Below are 17,481 nucleotides of genomic sequence, written 5' to 3'. Positions count from 1 at the left end.
CTGTACGCCTAACCTTGTTGACTCGGGAGCTGAGGCTTTGCAGCTTCCCGTCGTCCCTACGGGTGACCATAGCTAGGACTTCGCTGTAGGTCTTGCCATTGGCTTCCACTATAAGGGCGTCCGGGCGGTGAGGCTTTCGGGGCCGCTTTTTCGGAGCAGCCTTTCTCCAGGCAGTGGTCGCGTCTTTCCCAGCGCTGCCTCTCGCTGCTGGATTTTCACGGGGGCCTCTGGATTTTTCATCATCTCGTGGGTTTCTTTTTTCTACCTGCTGGGACCCCGGGGGCGCTCTAAGCGTAGACGGTTGCGCTGATGGAGTCGGGAGCTCTCCCCCATCGAGAGCCGTGTCGGGTTGGCTGAGCCTTCGCCACGGGTCTGTCTGCACCGCGCTGGTGGTCGTCGGGCCTTGTGTCGCGTTTCGCCAGAACTCGGTTTGCGCTGCGTTGTCCTGTTTTAGACATACCGGCGTCTGCTGCTCCTTGCTCTCGCTGTTTCGGAGTGGACCTTTGCATTTCATGCACTCCATGGGCTCTATTTGCGTATGGGAGTCCCCAGCTTGGCTGAGGGAGCTCAATGCACTTTCTTGGAAGAACTTCATCATCGAGAACATTGCTTTCATGGTCACATTGATGTGACGCACCTGCATGACACTCGTGAGATGGATGACTTCGTCGAGAAGCACTCCAATCTCCGCGAGCTGTTCCAGTCCCGTGAGCTCCTGGTCCGCTTTGGCCCTCTTTGCAGAGGTTGTTTTCTGCCCGCCAGTTGGGCTGCATGGGTCCCTTTGACGCTTGGCCGCGTCCTGCACCGCGTCCTCTTCTCGCGGCGGCGGCAGGCCCGTGGGTTTTCTCAGGACGGGTGACCTGAGAATCTTCAAGCTGCTCTTGAACGCTCCGGGTGGGACGTAGTCTGTTATGTGTGGTATATAACGCTGGTTTGTAAGTATACGGAAGTGACCTGATGAACCTGTTAACCAGGCCGACGCTTCGCGGAGCCTCAGCGCCGTTGCTGATGCCCAGTTTTTTGGCAAGCAGGTCTAGAGGTTCTAGGTCAAGAATTGTATTCAATGCTTCAGTGGCGGTTGTGCGAAGCGCCCCACTTATGCAGAGTTCTGCGCTTCTTTGGATCTTGTGCAGATTCTTGAGGTTGCAATTCTTTTCTAGGGAGTGCCACCAGACGATGATTCCATAGAGGAGAATGGGTCTGACTATTGCAGTGTATAGCCAGTGAACTATTACGGGAGAGAAGCACCACTTTCTCCCTATAGCTTTTTTACAAGCAAAGAGTGCTATGGCCGCTTTGCGTGTGCGGTCCGCGATGTTCTCTGCCCAGAGGAGTTTCTTGTCTAGGATGACGCTTAAATACTTTGCTTGGCTGCTAAGAGTAAGGCGAGTTTGGAGTAGTTTTGGGAGAGTTAGACTTGGTATCTTATACTTCCTTGTAAATAGAACTAATTCTGTCTTTTCTGGGTTGACACCCAGTCTGCAGCGCGCTGTCCACCTTGAGAGTGAGGATAGGGCTGTCTCCATCAGGTTGCATAGCGTTTGAGGAAATTTTCCTTGCATTAGGATAACCACGTCGTCCGCATAGGCCACCACTTTTGTTCCCGCTTCCTCTAGAAGTGATAGAAGTTTATTAACAACTATAACCCGTAGCAGAGGGGAAAGTATACCGCCTTGCGGTGTTCCTCTACTAACGTTCCTAGTCGATTGTGCTGATCCCATAGTGGAGTACACTACCCTACTGGTGAGTATGGTGTGAATGAGTCCCACTATAGGACGCTCAATGCCTAGTTCCGTCATAGCGCCAGTGATAGCCGTTGGGGTGACATTATTGAAAGCGCCTTCTATGTCTAGGAAGGCTGCCAGGGAGTATTCCTTGTTATGGAACCCTCTCTCTATATAAGATACTAGGGAGTGAAGGGCATGTTGTGCATTTGAGAGTAAACTAGGGTTGGTAGTTAGTCTGATGTGTGTGTCAATTAGCCTTTCCAGGGTCTTTAACAAGAAGGAGGAGAGGCTTATTGGACGGAAGTCCTTTGGAGAGGTGTGAGAGGGCTTGCCGACCTTTGGTATAAATATTACTTTAATGTCCAGCCATCTGGATGGTATGTGATTCAGTGCCAGACAGCCGTGGAATATGACCGTCAGCCATGGAAGGGTAGTATCTATTGTCCGTTGAAGTTGTGCAGGGAAAAAGCCGTCAGGGCCAGGTGATTTGAAGGGCTTAAAGGAGTTAATCGCCCATTTGATGCGTTCAGGGTTTGAAATGTTGTCTATGCTCTGCTCGTCGAGGCTTTCCACTAAATGGAGGTCCTCTACTGCTTGCGTGTTATTAGGGAAGTGGGTGTCTAGCAGGAGTTCTAAAGTTTCCTGGCTGTTTCCCGTCCAGGTGTCTTCATTGGTTTTTAGGTATCCAACGGTTACTGGAGATTTTGCTAAGATTCTTCTGAGCCTGGACGCGTCCGCTGTAGATTCTATGCTCCTGCAGAAGTTGGCCCATTCTCTTCGCTTTGATGCTCTAATTTCCTTTTTGTAATGGCTTAGCTTCGTATGGTACGTGTTCCAGGAAGCCTCGCTGTTGCTATATTTAGCTCTGTTAAAATGACTTCTGCAGTCGCTTTTAAGGGCCGCTAGGGTAGTGTTCCACCAAGGCGGTTTGTGTTTTGTTTTGACTGTTCTGCTTGGGCAGGCCCTTTTAATGGCCTCACCACAGATGTCAGTGAAAGTATTGACTAGGGTTTCTAGTTTATGACTGTCGAGTACGCGAGTCGGTGAAGTATTTAGGTTTCTATCGAGGAGTTTTTTGTAGTACCCCCAGTTAGTGCGTCTTAGATTTCGTATGTTCTCGGGGGGAGGGCATTCTAGAGATATTGTAAATTCTACATATCGGTGGTCGGAGAAGGAGTGTTCGGCTCCCACTTTCCACTCTTCAAGATGGTTAAGTAGGGTGTCGGATATCAGGGTAATGTCTAAAACTTCCCTCCTATTTCTAGTGATGAAAGTAGGGTCATTACCTTTGTTGCAGATGAATAAGTTGGATTGAAGGAGATAGTCATAAAGTAACTCACCCCTTTCGTTCGTATTTGTACTTCCCCATTGTGTGTGGTGTGAGTTGGCGTCTCCACCCAGGATGAGTTCCTTAGATGAGTATGTTTGTATGAGTTGTTGTGTTATGATGTTTGGTAGTGGCCCCTCTTGGTCATGAGCCAGGTAAAACGATGATATGGTGTGATGAGTGTGTGAGTTTAGCTCCAGCCTGACCGTGGTAAGGTCGCCTTCGCTAAACTGTGGGTTTAGAAATGTATTAAAGTGTGTCTTAGTGAGAATGCAGGTCCTAGGTTTACCCTTACCCTTAATGTGAAAAAGCTTGTATGTGGGGGTTGATAAGCCAAAGATGTTGTCACCAGCAATCCATGGCTCTTGGATGAGGACTATGTCTATTTTGCCCGTTGCCAGGCGGGTCAGGAGGGCAGCAGATGCTGCCTTGCTGTGGTGCAGATTAATCTGTAGATACTGCACCATTTTGCGGGTTGGGCTCGGGCTGGGTACCCTCCACTTCCTCCACAATGTCCTGGAGCACACTGCGGGTGCTCAACTGCTTCAGAGTCTCTGTGAGCTCCGAATCGGTCGACACGTACCCTGTGTGGAGTGTCTCCTCGTGCTCCATCTCGTCGACGCTCGGGGGTTCGTAGGACGCACATGCAGCCAGATTGTCTGCCGCTAGTTTGTCCGTGTCGTATATGCGGAGTTGCACCTTGTCGAAACCGTAGTTGACTCGGTCCTGTGATGCTGCCAGGGGTTCCAGGCATGCCTGGTTGAGGAGAATCACCATGTTCATGGTGACGCGTTCAGTCTTCTCAACCTTCACTACCTTCCAACCTTCTGTTGGGAGCTTGGGGTTGAAACTTGTCAAGAGGCTAAGAATAGCCTCTGGCTCAGAGGGTTCAGACGGCATCCATCGCCCTTGGTCTGGACGGGATATCCGCTGCCTCGCAGACGGCTAGCTTGGCCCCGGGGTAGACCTTGCCAACTTTGGTAATGGCAGCCTTGTAGAGCGCTGCCGATCTCTCGTCCTCACAGGCGATCAACTTTACGTTGCCCTGGTACCACCCTGCATCTGTGCAGTCAGGTGGTGGTCCTGGGTTTTCGTCCAGCACTTTCAAGGCCACCGTCGCAAGTGCCCGCCTAACCTGACCCCACTGGTTCCTTGGGATCCTGCCGCCTTCATCGTTCTGGTCGATGACGCCGATGATCTTCCGATCCTTCACCACTTCGGCAAAGGATCTAGACCACGTGCCGCGGCTGGTTGTCTTGGCCTTCTTCCTCGCTGGTTGAGCCACTTCGATCGACCTCTCCCGCTTGTTGCTGTCGCTTGGTGCCTTTGCGGGGTCGAAGTCTGGAATTACTGCCTTTGCCCAGGCTATGTCCTCCTGGATCTTTTGGTAGTCCTCCTTGGAAGTCTGATCCTCTCTTATGGGGTTGGTGGCCAGACGTTTTAAGATGCGGTGTGCCTTCTTTCGTTCCCGTGGTCCTGCCTGATTTGGTGGTGTCCGCTTGAACTCTTTAGCCCTGGTACTTACCACAAGGTCAGCCCTTGCACCTCCCTCCGGTTGGTTTGGCTGGTTAGCCGCCCCAGCGTTGGTGGGTGTTTTGGTCTGGCCCTTGCGGTTCGTGGGGGCTACCTGGCTGCGTGGTCCGCTGGCCTTGGCTGGTGTCGATGTTGTATGAGTAGGGGCTTTCGGTACGGCACCCTTGCTCACTTGGTCGTCATTGGTGGTGACTTCCGACTTTTTAAGAGTGTCGGACTCTGCGTTTGATTTTTTGTATGTATTTAAATTCTCCATGTTAGTTCCCACGAGCTGCGGAGAAAGGACAGGTCCACCCGGGCAGAGATCCGCTGTACCCGGGTAAGGAGACTGAGTTATTTGTTGACTCGGGCTCCCAGCCAGATTGATTCTCGGCACGGTTCGAGTGACACCTAAGTCCAGCCCGGGGTGAGATGAGTGTTGGGGGAATAGGGAAGAGGTAGGCTTATATGTGGGGAGTGGGTTTGTGTAAGCTCTTTGTCGGAGGCGGCAGCACAAGCGCGACGTCGGCACTGCTACGTCGCAGATACCCGCTGACTGTCCGGGGCTACTTATTTGCGCTTCATGTTGGGGCCTAGCGGTGGCTGGGCCGTGCCAACATCCACGCTTATTCGTAGCTGCCCTGGATAAAAACCAGGGCGTTCGCTATCCGCAACCTGCGACCCTTTCGGTTGCCTTCAGCTCGGCGCCCTCCAAGCCATCCCACTAACTCATTGGCCGAAGGTAGCTTCCTTTCTCGTTTTACATTTTTTTTCCGATTACTCCTATGGGAGCTATATGATATAGTTGTCCTATCAGGCTCGTTCCGACTTATATACTACCTGCAAAAGAAAGAAGACTTTTGGGAAAGTTTTAGCCCGATAGCTTTAAAACTGAGAGACTAGTTTGCGTAGAAACAGACAGACGGATGGACAGACGGACATGGCTAGATCGACTCGTCTAGTGATGCTGATGAAGAATATATATACTTTATGGGGTCGGAAACGTCTCCTTCACTGCGTTGCAAACTTCTGACTGAAATCATAATACCCTTTGCAAGGTTATAAAAAGTGGCAAAAAATGCAAAAATGCTGGCGTAAATGGCTTCGATTAAAATACCCGCCGATTCGCGTGTGACCTGTTGCATGCAACGGAGGTGTTGAGCAGTGTGTGATATAAACCCAATTTTTACCTTTTTTTGTTTTTTTCAAAACAAAACAAGAAAGGAAGCTAGCTTCGGCCAGCCGAAGCTTAAATACCCTTGCAGATCATTCCTATTAATTAACAAATCGCAAAAACGTTCAATTAATTTTATTAATCTCATTAATTTTCCGATCGTTCCTATGGCAGCTATATGATATAGTCGTCCGATTTTGATCAAATTAAAATTGAAATTCGGAAATATTTAAAAAGAGTCATATCCTAGAGTAGAAGATAATACAATAAAAACGAAAGAAGCTAGAATTTATTTCCTTTTACTTTTCCATTAATTTCCCGATCGTTCCTATGGCAGCTATATGATATAGTAGTCCGATTTTTTAAATAATTAATTCGAAATTCAGAAATATTTAAAAAATAACATACCCAAAAGTAGAAGGTGATATTTCAAAAAACACCGAAGCTAGAACTTTTTTAACGTTTTCTTTTCCGATCCTTCCTATGGGAGCTATAAGATATAGTTGTCCGATCCGGTCGGTTCCGACATATATACTACCTGCAATAGAAAGAAGACTTTTGGGAAAGTTTCATCCCGATAGCTCAAAAACTGAGAGACTAGTTTGCGTAGAAACAGACAGACGGACAGACGGTCAGACGGACAGACGGACAGACGGACATGGCTAGATCGACTCGTCTAGTGATGCTGATCAATAATATATATACTTTATGGGGTCGGAAACGTCTCCTTCACTGCGTTGCAAACTTCTGACTGAAATCATAATACCCTCTGCAAGGGTATAAATATAACCAAATTTATACTTATAAATACTAATAGTTAATATTTGTTTATTGCTATTGGTTAAAAATAAAACAAGAAAGGATGCTACCTTCGGCCAGCCGAAGCTTATATACCCTTGCAGATTTTTTCTATTTTTAAGGAAGCTCTTTGGCTGGGATAGTTACTCAGGGCTCCCAGGGTCACTTACAATAATTTGTTTAAGTTTCAAGGACTTCAGGAAGGGGCGAGATAAATCAACCCTAGACGGGCCCTGTGGCAGGAAGTTGTTTCCCAAAAATGCCGACCACGGGCCGAAACCTGCAGCGGGTTTAGATTCCAACAATCGAGTACAGGACTCCGTTGAAAACCTCCACCCGCCACACGCTCCGGGATCCGCACTGCCCGGGGACCCGACAAACGAGTGCAAGACTCCGTCGTGATCCACGGCCACTGCGTGCCCCAGGACCGGTGAAAGCTGCGGATCCGACAAACGAGTTCAAGACTCCATCGTGATCCACGGCCATCACACGGTTCGACCACGATCGACGGAAGGGCTTTCCTAGATGGGAAAAAAAATTAAAGGAGAGGCGAATTTAATTTCCCCTTCTAAAATCACACACACACACACACACAGAATATAACAGGCGATGTTTATTTTAGTGCGAAGCACTTTTGGTCATTTATTAGATTTTTAAAGCTCGGATTGGGGCGTACACAGTCTTGGGCCACGCCACTCTAGTCAGTCGGTCGAAGAAATGTTTTAAAAAAAAATATCTTTGGGAAAAGAAAGTGGGCGCTTACGGTTCCTCCCACAGCAATTTCCACCAGTCGATGTCCCATGCCCCGTCTTCGGCACCTCGGTTATAGGCTCCTTCTCCACTATCACTCGACATTTTTCACTCGTAGGGTTTTTTTTAGCACTTTTCTTAGATTTCACGGCGGCGGATTTTCGGGGTGTTGCGGACCCTCTCACGATTCAAGTTGACCGGCGTGCGCGAAGCCTCAAAAGTAATTAAAAACTCCCTCTCCTCCATATCTGCTGACATACCCCTCTTTTGCCATTGCCTCGGCGTCGCTGCCGCTGCGCTTCAGCTTTTTCCCCTTGCTCGTAAACATCAATCGAGTTGGATGCCATTTGGTTCGATCGAGTGGATGCTAAGAGCGTGCAGGTGCAGATGTGGGTGAGGAGAGCGTTGAGTTCCATGTGGATGATAAGGGGAAGCGAGAGTGTTCGCCGGTGTTGGGTAGGTTGGCTATTAAGAAGCTAAACTAATATTAAATCTCTTCATGAGTCTTACATGGCTATAAAATATTTCTATATGACTTCAAAAATTCCTACATGTCTACAAAAATTCCTACGTGTCTACAAAAAGTCCTACGTGTCTACAAAATTGTGGAGGCAATTGTGGGGGGCCGTTTTACGGTTCCTCACATATTAATTTACAAATCGCAAAAATGTTAAATTTTCTATTATTGTACATTAATTTTTCGATCGTTTCTATGGCAACTATATGATAAAGTAGTTCGATCTTTTTAAAATTAAAATCGAAATTCGGAAATATTTAAAAATAGTCATATCCCAGAGTAGAAGAGAATGTAATAAAAATCAACAAAGATATAATTTGTTTTCCTATTAATTTCCATTTAATTTTTCGACCGTTCCTATGGCAGCTATTTGATAAAGTGATCCGATTTTTAAAATATTTAATTCGAAATTCAGAAATATATAAAAAATAATATTCCCAAGAGTAGAAGGTAATACTTAAAAAAACACCGAAACTAGAATTTTTTAACGTTTTTTTTTTCCGATCGTTCCTATGGGAGCTATAAGATATAGTTGTCCGATCCGGTCGGTTCCGACATATATACTACCTGCAATAAAAAGAAGACTTTTGGGAAAGTTTCATCCCGATAGCTCAAAAACTGAGAGACTAGTTTGCGTAGAAACAGACAGACGGACAGACAGACGGACAGACGGACAGAAGGACAGAAGGACAGACGGACAGACGGACACACGGACAGACGGACAGACGGACATGGCTAGATCGACTCGTCTTGTGATGCTGATCAAGAATATATATACTTTATGGGGTCGGAAACGTCTCCTTCACTGCGTTGCAAACTTCTGACTGAAATCATAATAGCCTCTGCAAGGGTATAAAAATCAATTACGGGTAAAATTACCCCAAGAAAAATGGCCTCCTCCGAGGCCAAGGGTAAAAGCCCTTTCTCGGAGTTGAGCAACTACAAAAGGCCGAAATTGTCGCACTTAAATAAGAAGAAAAAATCTACAGATAAAAATGTAGCGGAATCAGAAAGTGAAGAAGTGTAGATAAAAGAGTTCAATGACCCTGTAAGTCATCCGAGTTTAAGCAGCCAAGTAAGTCGTAATACTTTAACGGATCCTGCTAACAAAGAAGAGAAGAGAGAAAACGGATATTTGGAAAACAATGGTTACTCGTATAGCAGTGCACACAAGAGACCTTTTGTGGTCTACATAGACAAAATTGGTGAAAACAATGGCGATAATCGACCTACAAGAGTTTTTATAAATCCCCTTGTATTAAATGCTAAAATTTTCAAACATTTCATTTTTAAAATGGGTACTATTTTTAACATTCCGACAAAGTTTTCCGACTCTGAACTTAAGGAATACATTTCTTCTCCAGTGCCTATATATGAAATAATTCGTGTGAAGACTAAGGACCGTGATAATAAAGATATTTTTGTCAACACCCCTAGGGTTAAGATTCTGTTTAAATGTACTCAAATTCCCAACGAGGTTGTTTTTTTGTACACCAAAATTAATGTTAGTCCTTTTGTTCTTTTTGGTCAATGCTTTCGTTGTTTTAGATTTAATCATTTTGCTCAGAATTGCAAACAAACTGAACAAAAAAGCAGTAAATGTTCTCTTTCACATTCAAGAGAACAACAATGCAGTCAACTACTTTGTGCTAACTGCAAATAAAACCACGCAGCCACCTCTCTTGATTGCCCCGCTCGTAAGAGAGCGTATGCTATTCAGAAATGTATGACTCTTGAGAATTTATCTCGTAATGAAACGAAGATTAGGTACCCCTCTCTCTTCCAAATTTTAGATGAAGTCGACACCAAAGACTTAACTTATTTCCCCCAGACATCATGGCAAAGAAAATCCGCCATTCCAGTGTTACAAAATAATACAAAAATAGCTACCCAACATATATAACCCAGCACATAACTCTTTTAACAAAGTTGTTAAGAACTCTCTTAACAAGAAAAATTAAGAAAAAAGTTCCCGCGACACTATGTTCAGCTGGAAAGCTGCTCTTCAAGAAAATGAGTACACTCTAAATGAAAAGTTTTCGCACATTCATTCTAACCCGGCTAGCTGCTCACCCTCTAGTCAACCCATTACAGACAATCCAGCTCTTGAAGCTGCGGAAAATAGTTTCAATCAATAAGCTTCCGAAATCTCCTCATTTCTAGTCAATGGAACAACCAATTTAGTACCTTGTATTTTTTATGATTTTTTGAAAATAGCTAAAAATTACAATTTTAGCCGCTTTTTCCACCTTTTCATACAAAAAATCATAAAAAATACAAGGAAAAATATTTTCAAATTTTTTTTTGCAGTTATTATTAGTTTTGGTTGGGATAAAACTTTGCATCAAAACATTTTTGTTTTAATCCCCAGGAAAAAAGTTGAAAATTTGACTTTCACAAAATTTTCTTACTTTTAAAGGGGAAACGGAATTGAAGTGCTCTTTCTATAGGTGCCAAAAGTTTATATTAAAAGTTTAAAATGTGACTACAGTTAACAATCAAATCTGTCAAAATAATTATACAGACTAGTGTATCTGTTAATTTTTATAAAACTTAAAATTTTATTATTTAAATGTCTTTAAAAATCTGACAGTATAATATTCAGAGCTTAACTGCTAATAATAACAAACAATTATTAAAATTAGTCTTAGTTAATAATAATATAGACATAGCAATTTTATCAGAGATTTGGGTTTCCAATAATTCCATTGTGAGGAGTCGTAAAACTCCCCACAAATCTCGAGGCAGGAGAGCCCCTAGCAACAGCGAAGGCAGCGAAAATGCGGCAGACTCCAAGGGCATCCAGGTCCACCGGTAAAATAGTGGACCTTGGACTGTGAGAGTACCGTAGAAACCGAGTGCTTAACGCCCAGATCAAGATACCAGAGTCAAGATGCTAGGTCAAGGCTGAGACTGCAACGGTGAGATCTGCAGGACACAGAGATTGGAGTGGGGACGAGTGCAGGACAGGAGCAGAGTCGAGAGAAGGACGAGCTACCGGCAGGGTAAGCGCGGATCAAGAGTTTGTGCCAGGCGTCGGGGTTACGGTGGACTGACGATAAGGCTGAATCCTCGGATTTGACCTGTCGGGACATTTGTTTCTCAGGCTAGAGCCAGACCTACCCCAGGGAACACGACGAAACAGGTGATCCCAGGATCATTCTGGTCGGACCCGAAAGGAAGGTTGTGCAGACTTTTGAGTCCTACAAGCCGGGTGGAACTAGAGAGACGCCGTTGGAGAACGACGCCGCAGGAGTCCACACGTACCACGAAGGGAGACGAGAGCAGCGACGCCGTCGAAGAGCGCCGCCGAGAAACGCACGAAGTGAATCTCAAGCCGAGGAAGGCACGTTGCCGACCAGGCGAGCCGCAACAGCCAGCTGACCAAGAACCCAATTCCAGCGAAAAGAAAAACTTGAAAATGTTTTCCGATTTGTCCCAATCGGATATCTCTGCATTTTCTTGGGTCACGGGCAGTCACGCAATACAAATTTGGTGGGACGAACACACAATATCTCTGAGCTAGTCGCGGCATTTACGTAGCGATCCAACAGTTGAAAACAGTTCGTTACACCATGTGTGGTTTGGCAAATTATAACTATTTTTGTAAGCCGCGCAACAATGGTTATGGCGGCGTTGGAATTTATTAAAAAAAATTAAACGTTTTAGACAAATTAACTGTGATATTAGCTTAGAAGTCATTGGTATCCCTACAAAGAATTTAAGAAATAATATTAATATTTTCAGTGTCTATGCTGCACCCAGCACAGACATTAGTTCCTTTCAACAAGGTTGTGATTATCTTTTTACTATGGCTGCTCAATCGAGTGGTTTAGCTGTCATAGGTGGTCACGTTAATGCCAAATCCAGCATATGGGGTAATAATACTCAAGATGCCAGAGGAGGCATTTAAGAAAATTCCCTTTTACACTCAGGTTTTTTTTGTCTCCACAATGGTTCTCCAACATACTCCCATAATCCATCCTATATTTCCACACTTGATGTCACTTTCATTAATAATAGTAATCTTAGTTCTAACTGGTCTGCAATAAATTCAAAAATTTCAAATAGTAATCTTTTTCCAAATTTAATAGAAATAAACCAATTTTCAGCTTCAACTAACATTACAAAATTTAATCATCACAGAATAATCCAGGACTTTTCTAAAATTCAGATTACAACATTAGATAGTATTTTCAAAGCTTCAAAGCTTGAATAGTTAATTTACTCTAATAACTCAATTCAAATAAATACAAACAATAGATATGTTCCAAAAAAGTATTGGGACGAGGTCTGTGAAAAATTGTTTAGACTTAGAAATGCGTGAAGACAAAAGTATTATAAATCCAAGCTATACCCTGATGCTGTTGCCTATATTAATAGTAATAAAGAACTTGACAACTACTTATATGAAATGAGAAAGGAAAACCTTAATAAGCTTGCAGAAGATATTTCCAAGCCCTCTTCAATAAAAGATATGTGGAACAAAATCCATTCTCTTAAACTTTACAATCAAATCAAACCTTCCAATAGTGCAATTTCTGACTCAGAACATATAATCAGATTTTTATAATCAAATAGTCACTGCTCCCAACAATGCTGAGTGTTTTGACGTTTCTTTCTATGAAGTCCTGCTTTATCGCTATAACAACTCCAATTTGTCTGCTAGGGAACTCCTTGACTTTTTGAACTCTCGCAACCCAGATTCGGCTAAGGGCCTTGATAATATTTCTTATATAATGCTTTTAGCTCTACCCTTGGAACAAATAGAAAAACTGGTATCCCTGCTAATCAATACTTTAGACAATGGTGTTATTCCAGATATGTGGCGGAAAATAAAGGTTATACCTGTTCCCAAAAAAAATCTTGATTCTTCTATTATTACGGACGGAGTACTTTGGTCTCCGAATGGAGGGTCCTAAAAGCACCATCTTTCTCGGACCATAGGTATATTTAGTTCAGATATGATTTTAAAAGCGCTCCAAAGGTAGCTGTCTATAGGAACCCCGGAACACGAACTGGGAACAGTTTACAAGGACAGTGACCTCGAAACTCGCGACCAGCCCAGGCATAGTAAAATCCGAGAGAGACATAGAAAGGTCCCTAGAGACCCTGTCCAAGGAATTACTGGATGCGTATAACCCATCCTGCCCAACTTCAAGAACAAGGAAGAAGACCAGGCCACCATGGTGGAATCGGGAACTTACACTCCAAAGACATAACCTTCGAGGATTCTTCAAAATCGCCAAAAAGGCAGACGATGAGATCATTAACGAGGAATACAAATTCCTACTGAGGCATTACAAAAAGAAAACACGCAGGGCCCAGAGAAGCTCGTGGAGAAACTTCTGCTCCAGCATCGAGAATGTCCCGGAAACAGCTAGACTCCGGAAGCTGCTTTCAAAGTAACCTACCATACAGAGTCAGCTAAAACGCGACGACGGACAGTGGATTGAGGGCAGTGAAGAAGCCCTAACAGCACTTATGCAATCGCATTTTCCAGGATGCACGGATGTCTTAGACGCCGGCACGCTGTGAGGAGTTAAATAACTCCGCACAAATAAACACAAGAAATACATGGAGAACTACATGGAGACCGGCCGCACTTTGGACTTTAGTGTAGTGCCGTGTGCAGAGGGCGAAAGGTCGAACGATAAAACCGTGCACTTTGGACCCTGAAGTGGAGAGTTGGAGAGAGAGTTGGGAGAGTACCAACCCAGAGAGAGAGAGAGCAAAGAGAGGCGTCAGAGCGAGACGGCACTAGCCTGAGGGAGAGACGAGAGAGCGCAGGCGTGCCGTGAGCAAGGAATTAACGGTACAGCACCGCACTTTGGACCCTAGAGTGGTGCCGTGCGCAGAGGGCGAAAGGTCGAACGGTAAAACCGTGCACTTTGGACCCTGGATTGGAGAGATGAAAAGGAGAGGCCGAGGATTAACGGGACCCGGAGGCCTATATAAGCGGGCTCTGCGCTGGAGTCGGGACCAGTCATCGAGCATCAAATCGCGAGTGAACAACGTCTAGTAAAGTCAAAGTCAAGGAGAAACAGCCGTGAAAAACCAGCAAGGAGCAAGATCGCTACGTCAATCGGCTGTGATATCGGCTGTGATACCGATTAGTCCGGCTAAGTTGGCTGTAATACCGACTGGTCCGACTACATTGGCTGTGATACCGATTGGTTTGACTACATTGGCTGTGATACCGATTAGTCCGGCTACATTGGCTGTGATACCGGTCCGCTTGGCTGCATTGGCTGTAAATACCGATCAGGCTAGCTGTGCCGGCTGTGATACCGACTAGTCCGGCTACATTGGCTGTAATACCGATGAGTCCAGCTGCGTCGGCCGTAGTACCGATCAGTTGAGCGGAACGTGGGCAGACTTGGCACGGGCATCCCCACCAGCAGAGTGTGGGCACGAGTAGTGGACTTCAAGGGAGCAACGCAGGACAACGCAGCAACGAGTCGCCCAGGACATCGACGAGGACCAGCATCCAGGGACCGTGCCGAAAACCAAGCATCAGGTACGATGGCAACAGCCAGGAGGGAAGGTTAGGGTGGAACGTTCGTCTTTCTCTGGGCGTTTGCTACAGGGACTGCTGGCGTAAACCGGCCGTAGTACCGGAGCGTCAAAGGAAACTGAGTAGGCGTCTGGCGGGAACGGCCGGGACAGAGCAAGGGACAGGAGACTGCGGCTGGCAGGACGAAGGTCTTGCAAGCGTGGTGCCTGTTCACCCTAGTCTGAGAACGGTGACGCTTCCCTAAGCCCAACGACCCAACTCCACGCCCTCGTCGACGAGTGGCAGCGAAAGTACCCGGAGCATCCAGGAGCACCTGCAGCGAGGAACCACCGAGCGGAGTCGCAGGAGCATCGTCAGCACGAGTCACAACAATTATTGTAAACCAGAGCCGTAAATAAACGTCTCCTTGAACTGAATTCTGAAATGTAAAATCTGCTGACCTAGCCGCACAATCTTCGTAGCGAGCAAACCGTAGAAATCAGTTCGTTACAACGCATCAAGACATAGCAACTGGCGAAGAACGCCCCCCAAACGATCTAATAACAACCTCGAAAATCAACTGGGCCATAGACTTCTTTGCGGTCTACAAGGCACCAGGACTAGAGGGAATATTTCAAGCCATGTTATAGGCGACCAAGGAAAGGATCACCCCATGGCTATATGAAATATATTCTGCATGTCTAAGCACGGGCTGTATCCCAATCCAATGGAGGACCTCTCGGATTGTCTTCCTCCCAAAAGCGGGAAAGTGCAGTCACGCGAGCCCCAAGGATTACAGGCCGGTAAGCCTCACCTCTTTCATACTCAAGACACTGGAAAAGCTGCTGCATCCACTCATCAGGAATGATGTAGGGAGGCTCATGTCATCCAACCAGCACGCCCACACCAAAGGGAAATCTGTGGAAACGGCACTACCCTCGCTAGTAGCAACCGTTGAGAGAGCCCTACACATTAAGGAATATGCGCTTGGAGTATTCGTAGATATATCCGGAGCATTCAACAATGTCAAGACGGATGCTATAATGGATCGCCTAGAAGCAACCAACACGCACCACGCAATAAGCCTCTGGGTAAGAAACATTCTTAGCTGCAGGGGGTACATTCAGAGTGGGGCACCGTTTCCATGGTAAAGGGGGCACACAGAGGCACACCACAAGGTGGGGTCCTCTCGCCTCTCCTATGAATTTTGGTTGTCGACGATCTAATCAAGAGATTCAAGATTCGATTCGGCATAATTATTACGGGAGTTTGTCCATCGACCCCCAGCTCTATAATGGAATCAACATTCAGGGGGATATGTGAGTGGGCGGAAAAGGTGGGACTCAGTATCAATGCGGACAAAACGGACCTCATTCTCTTTACAAAGAGATACAAGATGCCAAAATGGGCCCCCCAGAAAATCGGCGTAACCAGGCTGACCCCAAAAATACATGTCAAGTACCTAGGCACAGTACTGGACTGCAAGCTGGCATGGAGACCCAATGTAGTGGAAAGGGTGAAAAGGCCACTATTGCGCTATATACATCCAAGAATATGCTTAGCAGCACATGGGGCCTGTCACCTGCTCTGATGCACTGGATCTACATCTCGGTGGTGCGTCCGACTCTGCTGTATGGAGCTTTAGTGTGGTGGCAAGCCACTGAAAAGACGACGTACACCGAGCTTATGGAGAGAATTCAGCGGCAGGCATTGGTCTGCATAATGGGGGCGCTGAAGTCAACCCCAACTAAAGCTCTAGAAACGATCCTCGGAGTCGACCCCATAGACATCCACGCACAACTGACTGCAGGAAAGGCAGCACAACGTCTATTTGCTTCAGGTAACATGACGGCGCAAAGCTTCGTGCATAGTTCAATCGGCAGAAGCATGATCAACAAAACGGACCATATGACCCCCAGAACGTGCCCGGAGCTTAAAACAATCTCGGTTATGGGCCCAGATGACTGGAAAACGGGTCGGGACCAGACTCAACACCTCAATATATACACGGACGGCTCCAAGATGGAAGGAGGAGTAGGAGCGGGCTTATACTGTACGGACCCTAAAATAAGGCTGTCCTTTAAGCTACCCAATGACTGCAGCATATTCCAGGCGGAAGTCTTCGCCATAAGGAAAGCTGCTGAAGTGGCTCAAAAATTTAAACCGACCACACGATGTGGACAACTTGTTCGTGGACAGCCAAGCGGCGATAAGATCCATGCAGTCGTCAACAGTCAGTTCCAAAAATGTGATGGCGAGCAGAGCGGCATTAGACAACCTTACCACGACAAAATCAGTGCGGATCTATTGGGTTTCCAGTCACCAGGGCATCGATGGCAACGAGACAGCTGACATTCTTGCGAAGGAGGGCGTTGAGCTAGCAGACGACAGAACGGAGAACGTGCCCGTTTCCATCCGAACGCTCCAAAGCGCCCTGGAGAAACAGGCGGACACGCGAGCAAAAAGCAGGTGGAGGAATACCAGGACCTGCCGAATCTCAAGAACTATGTGCAAAAAGCGCAACGACAAACACAGCCAGTATGAATTGCGTCTACCACGGAAAGACTGCAGACTGTTAGTGGGAATCCTTACAGGCCGCGCAACCACGCAACCACACTCGGAATACTCAACAGCCGCGCCTGCAGGAAATGTGATGAATCGGGGGCTATCGAAACCCTGGAACATCTTATCTGCAACTGCACGGCTCTCTCAAGAGCGAGAAGAAGATACCTCGGTGCCCCAGTACTGGCATCACTAGGAGACGCCTCCAGCAGGGAACCAGGACAACTACTTGCCTTCCCCAAAAACACCTCGATCCTTATGGACATAACAACCTCTTAACTTATCTCATCATCAATATACGCATCAACCGGACAACTAAGGGCCATACGGGTTAACCTAACCTATTATTACTAACAACAGACCTATCTGCCTCCTAAATGTGATTTTTAAGTGTTTAAAAGGTTTGATAAAATTGCGTATGGAAGAGCACATAAATAAAAATGAAATTTTGCCACCTAGATCATATGCGTTCAGGAAAAACCATTCTACTGCCCAATGCATTAACGACGTGATAATTATTATATAATATACATAATTTAAAAGCTCGTGGTTTCCATGTAACCGCAGATGTATTAGACCTAAGTAAAGCCTTTGACGCTGTCAATACTCCAATTTTAT

General features: G+C 46.0%; 2 protein-coding genes across 6 annotated transcripts in view; one reads left to right on the top strand and one right to left on the bottom strand.

Moving 5' to 3' along the window:
• LOC108070170 (uncharacterized) overlaps positions 1 to 17,481 on the bottom strand; it is a 123,886-nt gene that overhangs the window by 63,569 nt on the left and 42,836 nt on the right. Inside the window, exon 1 of one of the 5 annotated variants that reach the window (XM_070216403.1) lies at positions 6,149 to 6,278. The exons of the other annotated variants lie outside the window; for them this stretch is intronic. The gene's annotated coding sequence lies outside the window, so the exon portion shown is untranslated. Of the gene's footprint in view, positions 1 to 6,148; positions 6,279 to 17,481 lie in introns of those variants that run through there. 5 annotated transcript variants of the gene reach the window in all.
• Positions 15,706 to 17,059, top strand: LOC123002804 (uncharacterized). The gene is made up of 2 exons (XM_044393430.1): positions 15,706 to 16,534; positions 16,599 to 17,059. Exons 1-2 carry the CDS (start codon positions 15,706 to 15,708, stop codon positions 17,057 to 17,059), a joined length of 1,290 nt encoding a protein of 429 aa, XP_044249365.1.

The sequence above is a fragment of the Drosophila takahashii genome, chromosome 2L, assembly GCF_030179915.1.
Source record: "Drosophila takahashii strain IR98-3 E-12201 chromosome 2L, DtakHiC1v2, whole genome shotgun sequence".
Lineage (NCBI taxonomy): Eukaryota > Metazoa > Arthropoda > Insecta > Diptera > Drosophilidae > Drosophila > Drosophila takahashii.
Note: the sequence above shows the minus strand (reverse complement) of the source record. Positions and strands in the feature narration are given on the sequence as shown.

Excerpts from the sequence above, each read along its gene's own strand:
- LOC123002804 (XM_044393430.1), top strand. The coding sequence starts at position 15,706 with ATGGGCCCCCCAGAAAATCGGCGTAACCAGGCTGACCCCAAAAATACA. Across the intron at positions 16,535-16,598 it reads GATCCATGCAGTCGTCAACA|TGCGGATCTATTGGGTTTCC; the intron begins GTCAGTTCCAAA and ends CGACAAAATCAG.